The sequence below is a fragment of the Centropristis striata genome, chromosome 17, assembly GCF_030273125.1.
Source record: "Centropristis striata isolate RG_2023a ecotype Rhode Island chromosome 17, C.striata_1.0, whole genome shotgun sequence".
Taxonomy (NCBI): Eukaryota; Metazoa; Chordata; class Actinopteri; order Perciformes; family Serranidae; genus Centropristis; species Centropristis striata.
Window position 1 is genome coordinate 18,875,078 of NC_081533.1, and position 20,000 is coordinate 18,895,077.

At 40.4% G+C, this 20,000-nt stretch overlaps 2 protein-coding genes across 3 annotated transcripts; one reads left to right on the plus strand and one right to left on the minus strand.

Annotated features, from left to right (window-relative positions):
• Positions 1-288: 288 nt before the first annotated feature.
• LOC131989612 (uncharacterized) lies at positions 289-11,657 on the plus strand. 2 transcript variants are annotated; one of them, XM_059354893.1, is made up of 9 exons: positions 289-441; positions 3,532-3,641; positions 3,829-3,913; positions 3,995-4,083; positions 4,156-4,190; positions 5,333-6,399; positions 6,560-7,359; positions 8,940-9,146; positions 10,419-11,657. In XM_059354893.1, exons 1-9 carry the CDS (start codon positions 350-352, stop codon positions 10,661-10,663), a joined length of 2,730 nt encoding a protein of 909 aa, XP_059210876.1. In that variant the 5' UTR covers positions 289-349; the 3' UTR covers positions 10,664-11,657. The 2 variants fall into 2 exon arrangements, with proteins under 2 accessions (XP_059210876.1, XP_059210875.1); XM_059354892.1 differs by having other exon boundaries at positions 3,995-4,190.
• A 2,778-nt stretch (positions 11,658-14,435) lies between these two features.
• LOC131989613 (butyrophilin subfamily 1 member A1-like) lies at positions 14,436-19,399 on the minus strand. The gene is made up of 10 exons (XM_059354894.1): positions 19,176-19,399; positions 18,907-18,972; positions 18,219-18,584; positions 17,848-18,132; positions 17,099-17,194; positions 16,984-17,013; positions 16,639-16,668; positions 16,163-16,186; positions 16,020-16,064; positions 14,436-15,918 (listed from the first exon to the last, which is right to left on the minus strand). Exons 1-10 carry the CDS (start codon positions 19,177-19,179, stop codon positions 15,338-15,340), a joined length of 1,527 nt encoding a protein of 508 aa, XP_059210877.1. The 5' UTR covers positions 19,180-19,399; the 3' UTR covers positions 14,436-15,337.
• Positions 19,400-20,000: the final 601 nt, after the last annotated feature.

Genomic DNA, 20,000 nt, shown 5'->3' on the forward strand with positions numbered 1-20,000 from the left:
TTTTAATAACGAATTGTCATGAAACTAAGAAGAGTTAATTCCTGTCAAAGTGGTAAAACAGTGTTCTGTGTGTGGTTCAGCTACAAACGGAACACTAATATGTATCTATATAGATTTGAATCAGGCCTACTTCCTTTCAAAACACTGATTTGACTGCACATCCACGTGACTGCATGGAAGATGCTCTCCAAAAGTGCATTTTGAGATGTGGATGTTGAGGCTGGAGGTGTTTATTCTCCTCAGAGGTCGGTGCACCCCATTTTACCATTAGAACCCCAAAGGATGTTGTGCACATGCGCGTTGTGCAATCTACCGGAGCGCGAGAGGAGAGGTAGGGAAGGGAGTCCTAATGGCGGAGAATGTTCGGTCGCCTTTTGACTACCGGGAGCCTCCGACCCTCGACAGCGACGGAGATGGGAGCAAACCGCCGCCGCCACGGGGGTGAGTGAGCCAAGCCGGCCTCCGGTTTGTCGTCGTTCAGCGGGATTTTGTGAGCGAAAAATGCAAGAGCACCGAGACGCACGCGCTTCCGAGCGTGCACGTTTGTTTAGAAGCCTTTATTCGCGTGCAGGATTTCGGCGTTATAAAGGAGAAAACGGAGCAGAGGAGGTGGTTTCTCTTTGGTTTTTGACTGCAGCTGCTGTGTCCTGCTCGGCCGCGTCTTCCCCGCCGTCCCCAGCTCGCCGCTAACCGGCAGCCTTTTTATTTTTGATGTTTTGATGGGGCATAAGTCTCAACATTAGCTGCTGGAAGCTAACAGGCTAGCTGTGGTGTAGCATTCATGTTAGCATGGACACAGCAGGATTCATCAGCCTGCTGTGTGTCTAGCTGGCCACTTATCTGCCCTCCTGGCCATAACCCGGGTCATATCAGCCTTTAAAAGCATGCATATCCCGGGATATAGTATCCAACAATCCCCTCTCGTCACATCGGTGTTATTACGCTGCTTGACTGCTCAGCTGCTGGAGATCATGACTCGTGGCTTCTTTGGCTTTGAGTAAACAAAGTTGCTGACCACGACTAAAATGCATCCGAAAACAGTTGCCTGTCACCAGGTTCAGTGGACTAGGGGCGCTTGGTTGTGCTTATCAATGTTCTGTTAATGCATTTATACAGTCTGACGTGATTGGATAAAGGGGTGGGGCCATTTTCAATATTTAGATTAAAAATCATAATCAAGCGTGCTCTCCAAAAGCGCCAAAGCATGACTTCTTCATCACATCCAGATTAGAAAACAAAGCAGCGTGGAGCCCTTCTGTATATTTATTTACCTCTAAAGTTCTGGCTGTAAACTCCATGAGGCCAGTTTCAGTTTGATGATGATATACCAAGTAAAACTGGAGACAAGCTCAAATATATTTAGTATAAAATGATAGAACCGGATGTAACCCTCTTATGTTATATTTGCAACCTTTGTTCACATTGGCAACATTTAAAATTCTTTATTGAGCATGATAGTGTTTTCAAAGTTAAAAAAAGATGCATAATCACATTTTATGTTGGACTAAAGGACTAAGAAAGACACAAAATGACCAAAAAGAGACACAAAAACACCAAAAAAGACACATAAAAGACGCTAAATGACCATAAAAAGACACAAAATGACCAACAAAAGTCACAAAATTACCAAAAGAGACACAAAATGACAAAAAAAATAAACTAAATGACCAAAATTGTTACGCTAAACAAGACAAATAAAATAGAGTCACTAGAATAAAAACCAGAGTTGGGTGACAGGATTACACACAATCACAGATCAAAGACACATAAAAGACGCTAAATGACCATAAAAAGACACAAAATGACCAACAAAAGTCACAAAATTACCAAAAGAGACACAAAATGACAAAAAAGACACAAAATGACAAAAAAAATAAACTAAATGACCAAAATTGTTACGCTAAACAAGACAAATAAAATAGAGTCACTAGAATAAAAACCAGAGTTGGGTGACAGGATTACACACAATCACAGATCACATTTATGTTGGTTTTTCTTTGTTTCTTTTTGGTTCAAAATGTTGATCCAGTATGTCAGAAAATGTAAACATTTTTTAAGTGGTGTATACAGGCAGGATGAAAAGGATTAAAAATGGACTAAATAGCCCCAGACTCCATAGAGTTAAACACGAGTAGATCTGTGTTTATTAATCATGGTCATTGATGTGTTATTATATATATTATATTATGGGGATATATTATAAAGAAAGATATATTATATGATGGGGGCTGTAGTTATTATAGTGGGGCTGCCTCTCTACCTATTTGGTCATTTTCATCTTACTTTTGTAGATTCATAATTTTTCCAAAATGTATTTATAATGTATTATTTTCAAAAAAAGAAACTGAGAAGCACCTCACTGATAAACAAAAGATCTGAAGTGGTGCTGTTGCATTGTGTTTTGTAAGATTTGTATTTGTTTTGTCATTTTTTGACAGCTGTAATAACTTTGCATTTAAAACAAATTAGAATACACCAGGTTTGGAGGCATTGGGTTTATATTGTCTAGCTGTATATACAGTAGACAAAAAAACAACAAGCTAGCTCCTCTACGACCAGCTTTAACAGTAAAATGCTACTTACAAATTGATGCATTAGTATTAACAATCTAATACACAGTGCTAAAGTCTAAGTCACTTAGTCACATCATACTTACTAGGATTTACTTGCTGCAGTTATTATAGTAGTGCTGCCATAACCTTGTTGGTTGCTCTTGTTGATTTAGTAATTTAAAAAATAATACAAAATTCATGTGAAATGACGATTTATTAAATACTTGTTTGTTTTAGGCAACTCAGAGTTTTTTTAGTCAAGGATGGCCATATATTATTGTGTCAATAAATGCATTTTGTTGATGAAGAATGGCCTGCATGCGGTTTCAGTTAAACAAAAACATATCTAGTAATAAGTGCCGAAGTAGTGAATCATTAGGTTGGTTGACAGATATTGTCAACAATTATCAAGAAAAAATATATGAAGAATTATTTAATTATCAAAAAATAAATTAAAAAGGTTAATATCAAATGGCATGTCTTTGGGTTGGGGCCTCTTTTTTTTTTCTTAGCAAAACATGCTTTTTTAAACACTCAGGAAAAACAAATGGCCCATATGTAGTCAATATTTCTCCTTCTTCCTTTATATTTTTTTCGGTGTTTGCTTTTTTTCCACTTAACTCTCTATACACAATGGGAAATGTGCTGAAATCTAAATTTCCAAACGTGTTTGTTTTGATTCCATGTTGAATCAAAGACATTTACATTTTCTTAAGTGGAAGAACAGCGAGCACAATGTCAACACTGCTGCTGCTAGCATCACTAGTTAGGTAGTTCATGGCCCAGTTGTTGTGGATGAGTCACCCACCTCACAGAAATCTTCCATGAACAGATTCAAGTAGTGCTTTGCTACAGGTATCACATGCTCTGCTCATTTACGGCTGACCTCCATTCGAATATTTACAGCAGGAGCGCCTTGAGAGCTGCTTTGTCTGAACGTATCATTATGCTAAACGAAGCCCTGGTTGTGTTTTTACAGGCGAGTGTGTGGGAGGAAAAGGAAGGGGACACCTGTGAAGGTGTGTGACCGAGCGTATGTAACAGAAGATGAGGAGGAGGAGAGCATGTCGGAACACAGCTACAGCCCTGGTATATATAGAAACACACACACACACCTGCTGTTTGTGTTTTAATCCACTCTTGTGCTTGTGGAAAACAAATGTAGCAAGTTGTAATTAGCAGTGTATTGCCACCTTCCACCTTTCAAGCAGAAGGCCTGTGGTTTAAGATAGAGCGGTTAAGTTGTGCTAAAGTTAATCAGTCCACTGTGTCGCAGGTGAAGGCCAGTACCCAGAGGGAGCAGAGGACCGCCTCCCTCCACCCGGCAGCCCCTACTACCTGCCTGATCCCACTCAGCTCTGGTAAGGAGGAGCTCCGCTCTAATAGTGATGCTGGTTTTAGCTTGGGGATCCATACTGAAAACGTCACTTTATGTCTCCCAGTGTGCCAGAGCTGGGGGAGGAGGGAGCGAGCGGTGTCCGGGGACCGGTCCTCTTCCATCCGCCGCCCAACTGCCGGATCCGAGAAGTCCACTGTGGGACGCAGGTGCGGTTGGTTGTCATAGCGATCCGAGACATCGCCAAAGGAGAGGAGATCACGGTGGACTACAGCCTGACGGACTGGGGCGAGAATGCAATGGTGAGCTACTAATGGTGCAACAAAGGCCTGCACTATTGGGGATGTTTTGTATTTTTCTAATTGTCGACAGATCCCATAAAAAGACCAAAACCAACAAAGTGTGTTCATGTGGCCAAAGCTTGATGTGGCTTATACCTGCCATAGAGCACAGTTGTTGGAGAAACTACTAAAAACAAACCAATGCCACACAGAAACACTTGGTGACATTTTCCTTCATTGCCATGAACAGAGACAATTTAGTTTATTTAGAGTCAGTCCCATAAACGCTGCCCAGCCGCCATAAATCATCACACACAGTCACAGGTGAAAATTGGTGATAAAAAATGCACAGTTCCATGCAACTATACATTTGTTTTTTTTTAATACATATACATTATAAAAAAGTCACATTTTTAATGCTTTTGCACAGACATGTGGGCATCTTGATTTTCTACCAACCCACAAACTGTGAAATAGAACAGCCCAGTCATTTTTTTTGTGGGCTGCCCAGATCAGAAAACACGGATTTAAAAAGCCATTCAGATTTGGCTCCTCTTCTCAACATACTGCCCCCATCTGATGATTGAGAACTACTTTTGCAAAAGTTGCCATATTTTTCTTGCAAGCCAATCAGAGTAGACTAGGCTTTTTGGCTGAAATGGATCATTTAAGACAGAAAGTAAATACAGGTTTGTTCAGACAGACGGTATGAAAAAAAAGAATGTGTCTTTTGAACATTTAAACATGTTCTAGTATCCAAAATACTTGTATGAACCAGAAAATGTAATATTTCCCCTTCAAGTTAGAGACATTTTATGCCTTTATTAGATAACAATGGTTGAGCGTAAAGAAATAAAGAATTGCATCAAAGAATCCCAGTCTAGACTAGAACCGGGGACGTTGTGATCCATAATCAGAGTCTTAATCCCTAAACCAGGGGGATGCCCCTCATTTGTGCCGTTTCTTTTGAGACCTTTGTCCCCTGAAGATATGAATGGGAAGTCAGAACGTATTGTGAAACGCAAAACATTTAAAAAAAAAAAAAAATGTATTTGTTGATAATCCCAGAAAGATTTTAATTTGGACTTAAAGATGTGATAATAATGTAGATCCTGTTGATGGAGCTACATGTTGAACTAAAGTGATGTTATGTGTGTAACCAGGAAGAAGAGGCCGGGCCCCACCCTCTCTCCCTCTCTGTTTCTGATTACCTCACCCCCTCATGGTCACTCTCACCCTCGTCCTCTCCACTCACCCACTCTGAGCCCAGCGACTCGGACCGCGAGGAGGACGAAGAAGAGGAGGACGATGACGATGATGACGACGACGAAGAAGAGGAGATTGAGGAGATAAGGGGCCGAATGCTTCGCCGGCGCAAGAAGCGCAAGCTGCCCGCGGCAGTTAATTCTAAGAAGAAGAGCTCGCCCACCGCCGCCAGAGGCCCCGGGCGCCCCTGCTCCTCCTTCACCCACCCGGCACCTGTCGCCCCCCCGGCCAGGTCCCAGTCCCAGCCTCCAGCCGGCTCCCTGGCCCCCCCCACCACCAACATCAATAACAATATTAACATAAACATTGGCAGCTCCAGCGGGGCCACGGTGAGCCGGAGGCAGCATTGCCCGTACTGCGGGCGCAACTACCGCTCTTTGGCACGCCACCTGGAGAAGCACCACGCCAACCAGCCCGAGGTCAGGACCGCCATGGAGCTGGCTCACATGCACAACACTTCAAACGGCAGCGCGGCACACCCTCACCCCTCCTCGTCCTCCACCCCCGCCACACACACTCATTCCTTCGCCGTCCCTCAGCCCTCGGCCTCCAACCCCGCCCCCCCCTCGCTCTTCTCCAGGGAGAGGGAGTCGCCAGCGACACGATCGAGCACCGGCAACGTCTCCTTCTCCCTCTCGCTTTCGCAGCCTTCTTCCTCTCAGCCTGCCGCTACGAAGAAGGGGCCTGGCTTACCGCCGCCCAGCACAAAACGACCCGCACCTCCGATGGTGGCGCGAGTAAAGAGCCCGTCGCCGCCTCCCCCGTCTGCTCCCAGGAGGGGTCGGAGGATGAAAAGAGAAAAGCTCGAGGAGCAGCAAAAGGTGGAGGTGGAGAGCTCGAGAAGTCAAGAGGAGCTGGTTCCACCTCCGACTCCAGAGCCAGACATCGATCCAGAGGAAGATCTGGGTCTGAGCGGAGAAGGAGAAGAAGATGCACCGGAGGAGAAGAATGGAGAGATTGTCAGGTGTGGTGGGATTATTGTCTTTCTTTATTGCACTGTTGTCTCTGGAACACCTTTTGTTGTCTTATTACCAATTAGATACTTATTGTTTGGGGTTTTGGGTCCTGCTTTGTGGTTTCAGCTGCTATTTTAAAGGCATTTCTCCTCTCTTCATCATTTCCAGCACACAGAGACATCACATGCCTCCTCTGCTCTCCTCCCTCTCCTGTTTGGTCCTCTACCTCCGCCGCCAGCAGCACTCCTCCTTCCTGTCTCTGACCCGTTCTCCTCACTCCGCTGAGGCCTGGCGGCTGCTCTGCCACTCCAGCCTCTCCCTGCTCATCCTCTACAACCGTCACCGGGAATGTGAGGTGGCCAAGCTCACCATCCAGGACTACCGTAGCCGTAGCAACCCCCCAGCCAACAACAACAACAGCTCCCCCTCTGGCATGGAAACCCTGCTGTCCCCGTTTGAGCGCCACGTCCTCTGCAACCTTGCACGGGCTAGCGTTTTGGGCAAGCGTGGTCGCGTCCAGCCGCTTATCCTCCCGCCACACTGCGAGTCCTGCGTGGACCTGCTGCTCCAAACCAGCCCCAACGTGGGCGTGGATCCAGAGAGTCCGTACGTCTTCTCTCGGCCCTACCACTCTCCTGCAACACCGCTCCGGGGCACGGACCTTCTGAGGAACCTGGCGCGCTCCAGCGGAGCTAAGAACCCCAGTGCACTGACGGGGACGCGTGTGCGGCGGCAGGTAGCGATACTTACTCAGCTGCTACTGTTAGAGGAGGGGGAGGGCCAGGGCGGAGCTACCAAACGACTGGAGGACTTCCTGGAACGAGAGTACCACGTGACCCAGAACTGCTCCACCATCGTACGGGACCCAGCGCTGATGGGTCGTGTGGGTCGTGTGGTTCTTTACGGAGAGAGGGAGGGCGTGCTCTTCAGAGGGATGAGCCTGCAGCACATCTGCCTCGAGTTGGATGGTAAGAAGTTACATCATGTATTTTCTGTCTAAATGGGAAAATGCTGAAGCAACTCAGTGCAGGTTCTGCTCCTCAGGACCTTTTTTTTTTTTTTTTTTTTAAACATATATTTATTGTTTTTTTGTGTTAATATAACAACATCCAACAACCAAAACTTCACAAACATATGGCAGCAATGAAAATTATAATTAAAATATCAATAACCAAAACAAATGAATTATTAAATAAATGTAGATAACAAAAAATAAATAACAAAAACAAATAAATAAAATGAAAAAAAAATTAAACTGTGGTGAGTATTCTTACTGTAGGTTACATTCCCAACAACAAATTATATATTTTTCATTATCTTATTGCCCCACTGCCTCCTCCATATCTCCATTCCTCAACCAGAAATATTTTCCAAATGTTATAAAATTCAGAAGCCCTCTTTCTAACAATAAAGTTCAGTTTTTCAAGAGCCAAACTCGACGTTAAGTTATTTAAACAGTGTTTAAAAGAGGGACAACCAACATTCTTCCAACATAATGCAATACTCTCAGGACCTTTTTAAGGTTGAACCCCCACTGTTGTTTTAAACAATGGAAAGTGTAAACATACTTAGTTGTTCATTTTAATGGATGAAATGGTCAAATTGAGAAAATGCACAACATGAAGTTTAATAGAAATTGATTCAATAATCCACAGATCTCCTTTAACACAAATTATATTTATGGTAGGAAATGATTAGGTCCTTACTGCATGATTGGACAACAGGAGATTCAGCACTTTATCCTTAACTGCACCGAAATTGGGTCACAGGGAGCTGGAGCCACTCCCAGCTGACATTAGACGATATTAAACAATTTTTCCTTTTTATGTTTGTATTTATCATCTCGTCTAACTCTTGGCAATAATGCCAAGTGCTACACTTGTGGCTGGAGTATTACAAATACAAGACACCATATAATGACTGCACAATTACATTAAGGAAAATGTCTAGTTTTTGAGTTGAAGAAATTTAATCTCAACAAATTAGTCATAAAGAATCTGCCAAGGAGGCTGAAAGGACAGTGATATTCATCTTAGGCCTTGGCCTGCAATAGGATGCTCAGTGCCCTGCCAACCCCTTTTTTTTTTTTATTTAAAATAAATTAAATCACACTGGGAACTTTTTTTTTGTATGTTCAATGTACTCAAGGCATTGGAGTTCATCAAAAAGCATCAAAAAGTAATGCTAGGGGAGGTCAATCCAATGCTAATTTGGAAAAAATAAATCATTTTTAAAGGAAGGATTCATGCCACGATTTAAGTCTTAATTGATTTTATCTGATATATATTGTCAATGTTTGATTATACCTGACCCCATGGCCTCCTGTTATGTTGCAACAGCAACCCCTGAACGAAGCAAGTATAGCATCCCTGGTTTAGGAGGAAAGGCACAACATTTTACAGCCAGATTTAACTAGTATGAACCAATTTTATTGAGAACCATTTTAAATAAATAACAGCACTGTGGTTGATTCCTTTTTTCTTAAAATGTAAAAATGCATTTTTCTTGATTTGATTTAAATGACCTTCACCTGATCTCTGTCCTACAGTTATGTCTGGCAACTCAGCAGACTCCTTCTCAGAGGACTCAGAAGCAGAGGAAGAAAAGGAAGAAGTAAAGGAGAAAACTGAGGTGATAGTGAAGAAGAAAGGACCAGGGCGACCACCACGGAAGAAGAGAGCACCCAATCCCTCTCCAGTCAGCAGCCCGTCAATAGCCAATGTTAACAAGAGAAGGTGCATTCCACACAAATCAGGTAACCGTCTGTCACTACCAGTCTACTGCCACCCAAGCTCCCATCACTCTCTCAAGAATGTGATCTAGGGGTGGGCAATATGGCCCTAAAAGATTATCACGATATTTCAGAGTATTTTTGCGATAACGATATACTTGATGATATTAAAAAATACTGAAAAATATATAGAAAAGATTTTTTAGTCTGTATAAGTAAATAAAAATCGTACAACAAAATAAAAATCAATCATAAATCTAAATGTAGTGTAAATTGCTAATCTCAACAGTTGTCAAATACAAAAAATTTACTCTTGAGTATTAGCAAATAATAAAAAAAATAACCATCTAGGGGGTCCGGGGAGAAAATCTTGTACATTTTATAGTACAATCAATCTCGTCCATTTTGAGAGCTAAATGTAAGCAAACACATCACGTAACATTTTTCACAGTCAACAGGGCTTTCCACTAGGACATGGAGCAGCCAGACTGTGTGAACTAGAGACATTTTTTTCATAAAAGCCCAAATTTGGTGCCTCTCACACATTCTAATGCCACTCTTCCATCATATACACTGATCTTAATCATTGCCTATTTCAATTAATTATTGTAAAGGAGAATAAGGGTTCTTCTATGATTTATTTAAGGCATCTCATTTTGACAGTCTTCTTGTAAATTCTGAGGTGGATTCTGTGCTTTTATTTTGAAAGCGGCATTGTTTAGCGACAGGAAGTAATAGTAGCTTTTTGTGATTAAAACCAAAACAACTTTAATTGTTAGCTAATGTTAGCCCGTGGCTAACGAACGGCATAATGCAACAGTGTGTTTGGGCCGTTTGGACCTCTGACAAGACCGGACAGGTTGATAGGATTTAGATTGGCGCACACGGACAGTAGGTAGACATGGCCATAGGTATCTATGGGCATGGCAGCTTGCTGTATTCGGCGCATGTTTAAATGTGTGACTGAGCGCGCATGTCTCGGAGGAGGATGGAGAGGTGCGGGTCGGGTGACAGACACTGTTGAGAAGAGACAAAACGCAAAATAACTTGATATTATGAATAGTGTAGATATACTTTCAGTAGCTTGAAATGTGACGTTAGTGCAGCAAATGATACTATAGCGGCCGCCACAGTCTAGGTCATTAATGGGAAATCCTTACACCACTACGTCAAGAAGCAGGAATGTTGCCAATATCACGATATGCATTTTTTTACCCATAAAAAAAATATACGGGTATAATTGTGAACGATACGATATGGCACACCCCTAATGTGATCCTATGCTCTGTCTCACAGGGAAGCGTGGCGTGCTGAAGCGGCCCTGGTCAGAGGCTGAGCGTGTAGCAGTGGAGACTCACCTAAAGAGAAACCTCATGGAGCTGCGAGTCCCAGCCAAGGCGGACTGTGAGCGCTGCCTCGAACTCTGCCCCCTGCTGGTGAGCAACCAGCGAGACTGGAGGGCCATCAAGTTTTACGTCCACAACCGCATCCAGCTGCTGAAGAAGCAGGGGAGGAGGGAAAGCGCCGCCGCGGTCTGCTAGGGCCGAACAGACACGGCAGAGGACACTTACCATAATGTACAAACCACCAGCAATCATAACCAGGAGGAAAAGGTGGAGTGCAGCTTCTCTTTTTCTTTTCTTTTTTGGGTGCAGTACCTGAAGTTAGGTGCATGCCCAGTCTCATCGCCCCGGTCATCAGTGAGTCGTGTAATAAAAGTGACTAAGCTCAGAAAACGGAGGGGTTGCTCCAGTGAAGAATCATTCATACTCGTGTCGGGGATCCCCACTGTCTATTCCAGATGTACTTTTATACAGATGTACGTAAAAAGTGTGTTCAAAGAGTTCAAACACAGTGAATTTTTTTTTAAAGATTCTTTTTTTTCTCTGTCATCCTTTCTTTATTAAATAGTTGACAGTAGAGAGCAGCAGGTGATATAGGAGAGAGAAGGTGATAACAACTGTCCCTGGAGTGACTCCAACCCACCAGGTTGCAGTATGTGCTTTAGACCACAAGGACACTTTACAGCACACGGTTCTCGGTCTAGCATTTGCTTCCACTGAAGGCTGATGACCAAACATGAATGTGTAAAGCTTTGGAGGAAGAAACCAATGGTTCCCATTTTTAAACCCCCCCACAGGTAGACTGTGTGTGTATGTATGAACTTGTGTAGTTTGTGTTTGATATTGACTGACATTGTGTCCCCAACCCATGGCGCCCAACTGATGAGCGCATTAAAAGTATTGTTGGAAATCTTGGACCAAGATGCACCTGTGAATTGGTTCTTGCATACCTCCTCTACCATCGTCATAGTCAGACTATTCTGTATCAAGGCACGCCTACTGAATTTATTGCGTATCAGAACTTTAAAAAAAAATATTTCAGAATAAACTTATGGTCTTATTCACAATGTAAATACTTCCTAATCTATGAAAAATATACAGTAGTGATGGTTAGCATTGTGTTATGGTGTATATACTGTAAATAGTACCTGTACTTATTAAAGTGTATGCCATTTTGCTGTGTTTTCTTAAACTGGATTGTAGAGTGAGTTTTCCATTGTGGATGCAGAGTGAAAACAAAGAAAACAGAAACAAACAAATAAATACAGGATTCCATATTGATTGAGTTTATTCAGAAAGATGACCGACACAAAGACTACACACGTTAACATTTCAACATCACTCATCAGAGATATTTACAGACAGGATGAAAAAGTATTAATGCCATCCTGTAGAACGATATACCAAATGAGAACTGAAACTTGAATACAATAATATATATTGAATACATCAACTCGTAGCTATAAAGTAAAGCTGCCTCAGTTCAGATGTCGAGTATATTGAACATAAAATACATGTATAACTATAATAATAATAATCAGAGCCAGAGTTGTTTTCTAAGTCAGTTTGTCACAGATCCTTCTCAGTTCTTTCTGTCCACCTCCCCTCCTACCTTTCCTACAATATACCTACAGGGAGGAAGAGGAGCAGCAAAGACACAACGCCACTTTTCACAATCATCCAGATTGAGGTTTTGAGTTCTAGCTGAGCCCTTCCTCCTGGTTCAAACCCAAACCATCGGCCTCCACAGGTGATTTGTTCCCTCAGATCAGTACCTCTGCAGACAAGGTAATGTTTTCCTTGCTGTTTGTTTGCTTGTTTTTCTTCAGGTATGTTACCTGTCAAAAAGTTGGATTGTTGTGATACCCCCTTTGGAACCTTAACCCTTTATCAGGCGAAGAACTATATTTGGTAACTTCAGTGGATATCAAAATGGGGTCGAGAAAAAAGTCGCAGATTTACTAGATTAAAGTGGCAAATCTGCAAGAAAAAAATTCGCAGATTTAAAGTGGTGAATCTGAGAAAAAAGTTGCTTTTTTTCCCACTTCTTTCTCGTAAATCGGTGACTTTTTTCCACGCAGATTTGCCACTTTAAATCTCTTAAATCTGTGACTTTTATTCTTGTAGATCTGCCACTTTAATCTAGTGAATTTGCAACTTTTTTCTCGAAATATTTTTATTTTGGATATCCGCTGAAGTTACCAAATACGGTTCTTCGCCTGATAAAGGGTTAATCAGCATATATCATACAAAAGTCACCAAAAGGCAAAAAAAAAAGAAGTGAATCACCTTAATTACTCAATTCTAAAGCAGTGCAATATACATTAGTACAAAAGTATAACAATATAAAGTATTTCAAGGCAGTTTAGCACAACTGAACTTAATGGATTATTGTATTTTGTGTATAAATGACATGTAATGTATATTTAATTATAGAGTATTAATGCACAGTTACATATAAATAAAAAACAATCAAAATCAATTAACTTCACAGTTGGTGGACACACAACTTGTTTAAAAATGTTTACTGTTCAGTTGCAAAACAACAGTATGTTTACCAGATGAAATGTCTGGAAAACTTGAATTGCATTATCACCATTATAACCAGAAACATTACGATCATGATATATGTAATGTTCTCAACCACTAAGCTAGCAGGACAACCAATGAAAGACACTGGACACAATACTTGTTGCTTAGAATTAAATGAGAACAATAGCCCAACTGTCATATAGGCTGAATAAGAAGCTATAAATATAAAGCTACATATAATTATAAGATTAGCTTGGCACAAAGACTGAAAAGTAGTGTGATGGCAGTTAGCCATTTTATGTGCTGGATTACTTCTTGGATTCACTTTGCACTTCAGTTTGTGTACAGGTTAAACAGACAGAGCCATCCTTGCCTTTTCCTTGTTTCCAGTCTTTGTGCCAACCTAAACTAAAACTACATTGATCACACAGATGTAAAAGTATCAATCAGTTTACTAGAGAACACAGACTTGAGGCAACAAACCTATTGGAGGACTAAAGTTTCTAAGGAAGATGCACCTGGTGTTGTATCATTAGTCCTCTAATAAAAATGGTTGCCAAATCTCTAACGTCCCTACTTTGAATCATCTCATGTTATATTTACCTAACAACACACTCACACACAATTGACATTTCCGATTAAAAGGCACAATGAATAGGATTTTCCTAACAACAATGCCTTATTACTTGTTAATTAATGGTTATTAAGGACCTTATTATAAAGCGTTACCAAACTTTTTTACAAATGTCGGGTGGTCACCCAATGTAGTCATGCACCATATTTGGAAAAAAGTACAAGGAACCAGTTGTGGGGAAGCTACATGGAATAATTTTGTTTTCAGACACAATCCTCCCCCACAATGTTTGGAAGAGATTGATTAATAGAGTTTTGAGATGAAATACACTTTTTTTGTTTTGTTTTCTTAAACAGGCAGGTAACAGGCAAGGTTTGGGCTCGTTGGGGATTCGAACCCGGGACCTCTCGCACCCTAAGTGCAACTTGGCAACTTTTGAGATTTGCACTTTGATCTATGCATTTTTTTTGCATTTTTGATTTAGATTTATGGTTGATTTTTATTTTGTTACACGGTTTTTACTTATACAGACTCAAAAAATAATTAGCTTTTTTCTACATATTTGTTAGTGTTTTGTAATATCGTCAAGAATATTGTTCCTGCAGAAATCCCCTGACATTGTGATATTCTTTTAGGGCCATATTGCCCACCCCTAGCTGCTGTCGTAGCAGTAGTTTGTTTCACTACACAAAAAATGCCAAAAAGAAACTTAACTACTTGAATCACTACATAAATATAAATGCAGTTGATTTACATGCAATTTACTGAAAAAGGTAGTTAAAGTACTACTTTAATTAGCTGTAGTTCACGACTCCCAAACACTGCAAACAGCATTTGACTTCCATTTAAATTATTTTTGGATTCCCCTTTTTCCTTTAACACAGAATACAAGTTAAGTGCTTAAACTGATCCCATGGCCCTCATTTATCAAACGAACGTACCACAGAAAGTGGGCATACAGTCATTTCTACGCAAGGCTCGACATTTATCAATGTGAACGTGAGCGGAGGGTACGATCAGATATACATATACCATACATATAGGCTTTTAGGCTTTATATACCACGATGTATAAATGTGTGTTTGATTGTCCACTGCTACTCTGCTGACAGCAGCCCTGATTTCCTTCCTTTTCACTTTTTATGCTGCCAAACAAAACCAGTTTGTTGTGTTGCAGATGTTGGACGTCAGCATTTCACTACCTCTGAGAAATTCATCTTCTTTTGGAATTAAAACTTACTTTAAAACATAGTTTACCTCCTGCAACCAAAAAGCTGTGAAAACTTTCAGTGAATATTTTAAATATGGAGCACAGACTTAACTTGTTTGAAAATATAACTATAAATACTTTTATTTCATAAACCCCCATGTATATATCTGCACCTGCTTTCAATTTGTATTTTGCTCCTCTGTGTTTTTTATTTGTAACGTGCACTTGGCTAATAAAGGTGACTTAAAAAAAAGAAAAGGAAGAAAAATCCTCTTTATGGCCGTATTATTGCAACCTTGGATGTGGTAAACTCTCGGGGCGAGGCCTCTGAACCCAGTCTATAACAGGGCGTGACATTTAAATTGTGCTTGTTTCAAGCCGCCACATTTATCAACAGCCAATCGTTCTTACGCTGTGATTGGCGAGATACGAACGTTTCATGAATCACACGTGAAGCCTGACGTGAGACGATATATACGCTCAGATCTGTGCTGGTTTCTATGTTCGTTTGATGAATGAGGGCCAATGTGTTTTAAACTCTCTGATCAATATTAAGATTAAGCCTCTTCTGCTGGTGAATGCACAGAGTTCCCCGTGTCACTTCCCTGTTCTGGTCTCTGTAATATCTCCATGATTGCTTTGTCGCCTTTACCAGGGTTGAAAAATGGAAAAACCTCACCAGTGAACTTAGCTGTTAAACTGCCAATGAGACGCCCTTTTTCCACATTATAAAAGGAGAGCTCTCCACTGTCATAATTCAAATACACACCAACCGTCTCTGGTCTTGAGTCGAAGGGCAAAGAAACTCTTGGGTGTGTGCTAAACTGAAAGCTATCTGCTCTCTCAGGGGAAGAGGACAGGAACCAGAAACCGTTAGATGAAGTTGGATCAAAACCTTCTTGAGAGATGTCAGTTGCACTTGTAACTCCTACCCACCAGGACTGTTTGAGACCTACATTAGGAGCTGTTAAACGAACCTCCCAGTAGTGTTGCCCAGAACTGAAGCCAGGTGTTCCTTTGATAGCTGTGAGACATGTGACCTTCTCTCCATCAGGAAATTCACACTGGCGGTCTCTGAGTTTATGACCATTCTTGACCGTGAGATACTCATTTTCTTTCTCGTCCAGTGTAACGTTTACTGTTGGAAAGAGAAAACAACATAAGGATGAAATCAGAATGTCTACTTAAAAAAAAAAAGCACAGAATTATTGTTTAAAATAAATTATTAGGGGTGATTACCATAGTGCTTGCTTGCTGTTGACAGATCTGTTGGCTGGATCACTTCTGTAACAGAACAATAAGTACAGTTATCATTACAGCAAGCTATTTTTGTGACTGTTTTTTGCATTGACGTTATTAATCGAGACCAAGCTACTTCTTACCTTTTGGTACAAGCTTTTCATTCTCTGTGGAAGAAAATACAAAAAACTTTTAACCCTTAGATTATGGATTTTTTTTTTTTTAGATTATGCATATGAAGTTAAATTTCCTTGTCTTGATTTAGTACTCTGGAGCCTGCAAAAGAAAAGCTATATGATGTCTACTGAGACACCAAGCTGTTTTATTTTTCATAAATGTAAGATCATGCTGATATCTAGCCATTTTCCATGGTTTTATCAAGAAAACCATGGAAAATGTGTAGATATCAGCTCTCAAATAAACTCTCATGAGCTATTTTTGTTGTTATCATTATATTTGTTATATTTGTCCAAACAAGTGTACCTTTAGTTGTACCAGGCATTAAAATGAACAAGAAATTGAAGAAAAGGGTGGTCTAATATTTTTTTCCATGACTGTATCCTGAACTTTCACTGAAATGTTGAGTTATATATAATGTGTTTAAATCTGTCCTTCTTACCCTGGTCACTTCCTGATTCGGCTTTCTTTCCTGAAACATAGAACATTTTAAGAATTTAAGAGATCATATGTACATACATAAATACATATAAATAAATGTCTCCAAAATCAGCAACCCTCTTGCTGTGAGGCAAGAGTGCTAACCACTACACCACTACATGTGAAGTTACATTTCCTTGTCATGATTTAGTACTCTGCAGCCCATAATAAAAGCTTTATGATGTCTACTGAGACACCAAGCTGTTTTAGTTTTAGTAAATGTGAGATCCACTGTTTCATACACATATCATGAACTTTCACTGAAATGTTGAGTTATATATTATGTGTTTAAATCTGTCCTTCTTACCCTGGTCACTTCCTGATTCGGCTTTCTTCCCTGTAAAAAAGAACATTTTAAGAATTTAAGAGATCGTACATACATAAATACATATAAATAAATGTCTCTAAAATCAAACATTTACCTCTCATTTTGTAGTACAGCGCTCCAAGTATCGCTGCTATGACGACTATAGCGAATGCCACCCATCCAGCTGCCCCTGCTGCTGAGGATCCAGACTCTGAAGGGAAGAGCAACAAATATTGTATTTCTGTTTATTGTTCGAAGTGAAGAAAGAAAACTGCTGCACACTAGGGGTGTGCCATATCATATCGTTCACGATAATATCGGGGGGTTTTTTTATGGTTAAAAAAAATGCATATCAAGATTTTGGCAACGTTCCTACTTCTTGATGTAGTGGTTAAAGTTGTTTTAATCACAAAAAGCTAGTTACTCTCTGTCGCTAAACACATGCAGCTTTCAAAATAACAGCACGGTGTGTTAAGAGAATCCACCACAGAATTTACAAGAAGACTGTCAAAATAAGATGCCTTAAATAAAACATACAAGAACCTTTATTCTCCTTTACAAAATTTCATTAAAATATGCCCCCGGAACCCCTAAATGGTTATTTTTATTATTTTCTCATACTCAAGAGTCAACAGTAAAAAAAAATTGTATTTGGCAACTGTTGAGATTTGCACTTCAAACTACATTTAGATTTTTAATTATTTATACAGACAAAAAAAAATCATATTTTCTATATCTTTTTAAATATTTCCTAATATCATCAAGAATATCGCAAAAATAGCCTGAAATATTGTGATATTCTTTTAGGGCCATATCGCCCAGCCCTACTGCACACATGCAAATAACTCCCTTTACTGTGTTTACCAGGTTGAGGAGGGGTTTCCACGTGCACCCTTGCCTCCTTTGCCTCTTCAGCAGAGAAGCCAACTGAGCAGGACACCTCGGTGGAGCTGGGGACAAGAATCCAGCTGTGGACCGACTGCAGACCAGACGAGTCTTTGCTGAACTTCAGGCTCTTTGGGGTAAGAACCTGCTTCTGATCTGACCAGCGCAGATTAGGCTGTGGATACCAGCCTTCAGACTCACAGCTCATATTCACCATGTTATCTTGTTTCCACACGGCTGACAGAAGAGGAGCATTTCCAATTTCTACGAAGCAGGAGGAGGATGAAAGACATTTTATATACAGGTAAAGGGACTTTTTTTGTCGTGCTTTGTGTGTTTTCTCTACTCACCTGTAACCACGAGTGTGACACTTCCACGGTCATAACCCTGATCACTGCTGACGTAACAGGTGTAATCTCCTGCATCCTCAATTGTGACATTTTCTAGCTTCAGGCTCACATCACCTGCCTTCAGCCCCTCAGACGCTGCATCCTTTAAGCCAAAGGAGACTCGGCCCACGTACGAAGCATCCTGGGATGCAGACTCAAACTTTCTTTCCCGGTAAAACATAACTGGGGTGTCGTAGCGATCGGAACGGTACCAACGTACCTCCAAACCCTCTGCACTTTGTGGTGGATTAAGCCAGCATGGTAATATGGTTGTGTGGCCGCGGTGCACAGAGACAGGGGACCTCACAACCTCCAGGCTGCCTGAAACTGTAAAAACAGGTGATATAAATGGTATATAGTTAGTAAGTATGTTTCTGTAAGTAAATAAGTGCTCTTAAGTACTTAGGAACTCCCTAATGCCCCATCTATGTCTTATCTTTAAAGTATATATATTACTGCATGTTTATGATTGATGATATTCATGTAAATATTAAACAGTCTATAGGTTTACCACACTGAATAACAATAAACTGACTAAACAGTGAGCAGATACTCAAAAAGATAAGAATGAAGAGTATATAGTAAAATACAAGAATAAGGAAAAATTCACTGGTATAAAACAGATGTGGAGATGTAGGCAGGGACTTACTAGGTGCAGCGTCACACAATGAAGCGCCAAGAAGAGCCACGATACACATATGAATCATCAGTGCACCTGTAAAATGTGAGAAATAGAAATTATGACCTACGGCTATGAGCGTTTAATCAACCCTAACATTAGGAAACACAAAGAGCGGGTCTCCACATTTACCCAAGCCTTAAAGGAACACTACCGATTTAAATCGATACAGATTTAATAACAACGACGGAATCAAAGAGTCGAGTTATATTTCGCGATTGATAAAAAGCTCGGCCTACCCATTCTGATGCAACTCGGGGGCGGAATATCCTTCACGCAACTCGAAGCGCAGTCCCCTTAAAATAGAAGTTAGGACCTAATATAAAATGACATATATAGATTTGAAGTCAGCTACGGCTTAAAGTAATTTCTTTGGGATCCTCGAGTAATGGAAAAAAAACCGCGCCCCGACAGCTTTGTCCTTAAACAGATACTTTACTTTTACTTTCGCTTTTGACTGAAAGCATGACGTCTCTCTCTCTCTCTCTCTCTCTCTCTCTCTCTCTCTCTCTCTCTCTCTCTCTCTCTCTCACGCGCGCGCGCACACACACACACACACACACACACACAATTTGTATGCACTATTAGGCGGCTATGAGTTTTGTGTTCAGTAAATGCTTCTCCATAGCCTATATGCAATCAAAAGGAAAATACATACGTGGCCTGTGTAATATGAAATACACGTATTTTACATGCAAATGTATTTAACTCTACGTGTATATACTTATACTTGCAGCTTAACTTAGATTTACCGAAGCAGAGCTTTTCACTTGTAACCTGTTGTCAGTTTGTTTGTTTTTGGGTGTCGTGAAAGGCACTATATAAGTCCAAGATATTATTATTATTATTATTATTATTATTATTATTATTAATAACAACAACAATAATAATAATAATAATAATAATAATAATAAATCACAAATCACATTCATGAAAAAACAGAATATACAATATAAATAAAACAAATTAATAGAAAAAAGAAAATACATTTGTATAATGATAATAATAATAATAATAATAATAATAATAATAATAATAAAATTATTAGAGTGGATGATAGTAAT

Bases quoted from the DNA above. Each gene is read 5' to 3' on its own strand.
- LOC131989613 (XM_059354894.1), bottom strand. The intron at 17,014-17,098 runs GTAAATGTTTGA...TCTTTTTTACAG, and splicing joins GCTGTACTACAAAATGAGAG to GGAAGAAAGCCGAATCAGGA. The intron at 15,919-16,019 runs GTAATCACCCCT...TCTTTCCAACAG, and splicing joins AACAGCAAGCAAGCACTATG to TAAACGTTACACTGGACGAG.
- LOC131989612 (XM_059354892.1), top strand. From the start codon at position 350: ATGGCGGAGAATGTTCGGTCGCCTTTTGACTACCGGGAGCCTCCGACC. The intron at 6,400-6,559 runs GTGTGGTGGGAT...CATCATTTCCAG, and splicing joins AAGAATGGAGAGATTGTCAG to CACACAGAGACATCACATGC. The intron at 9,147-10,418 runs GTAACCGTCTGT...TCTGTCTCACAG, and splicing joins GTGCATTCCACACAAATCAG to GGAAGCGTGGCGTGCTGAAG.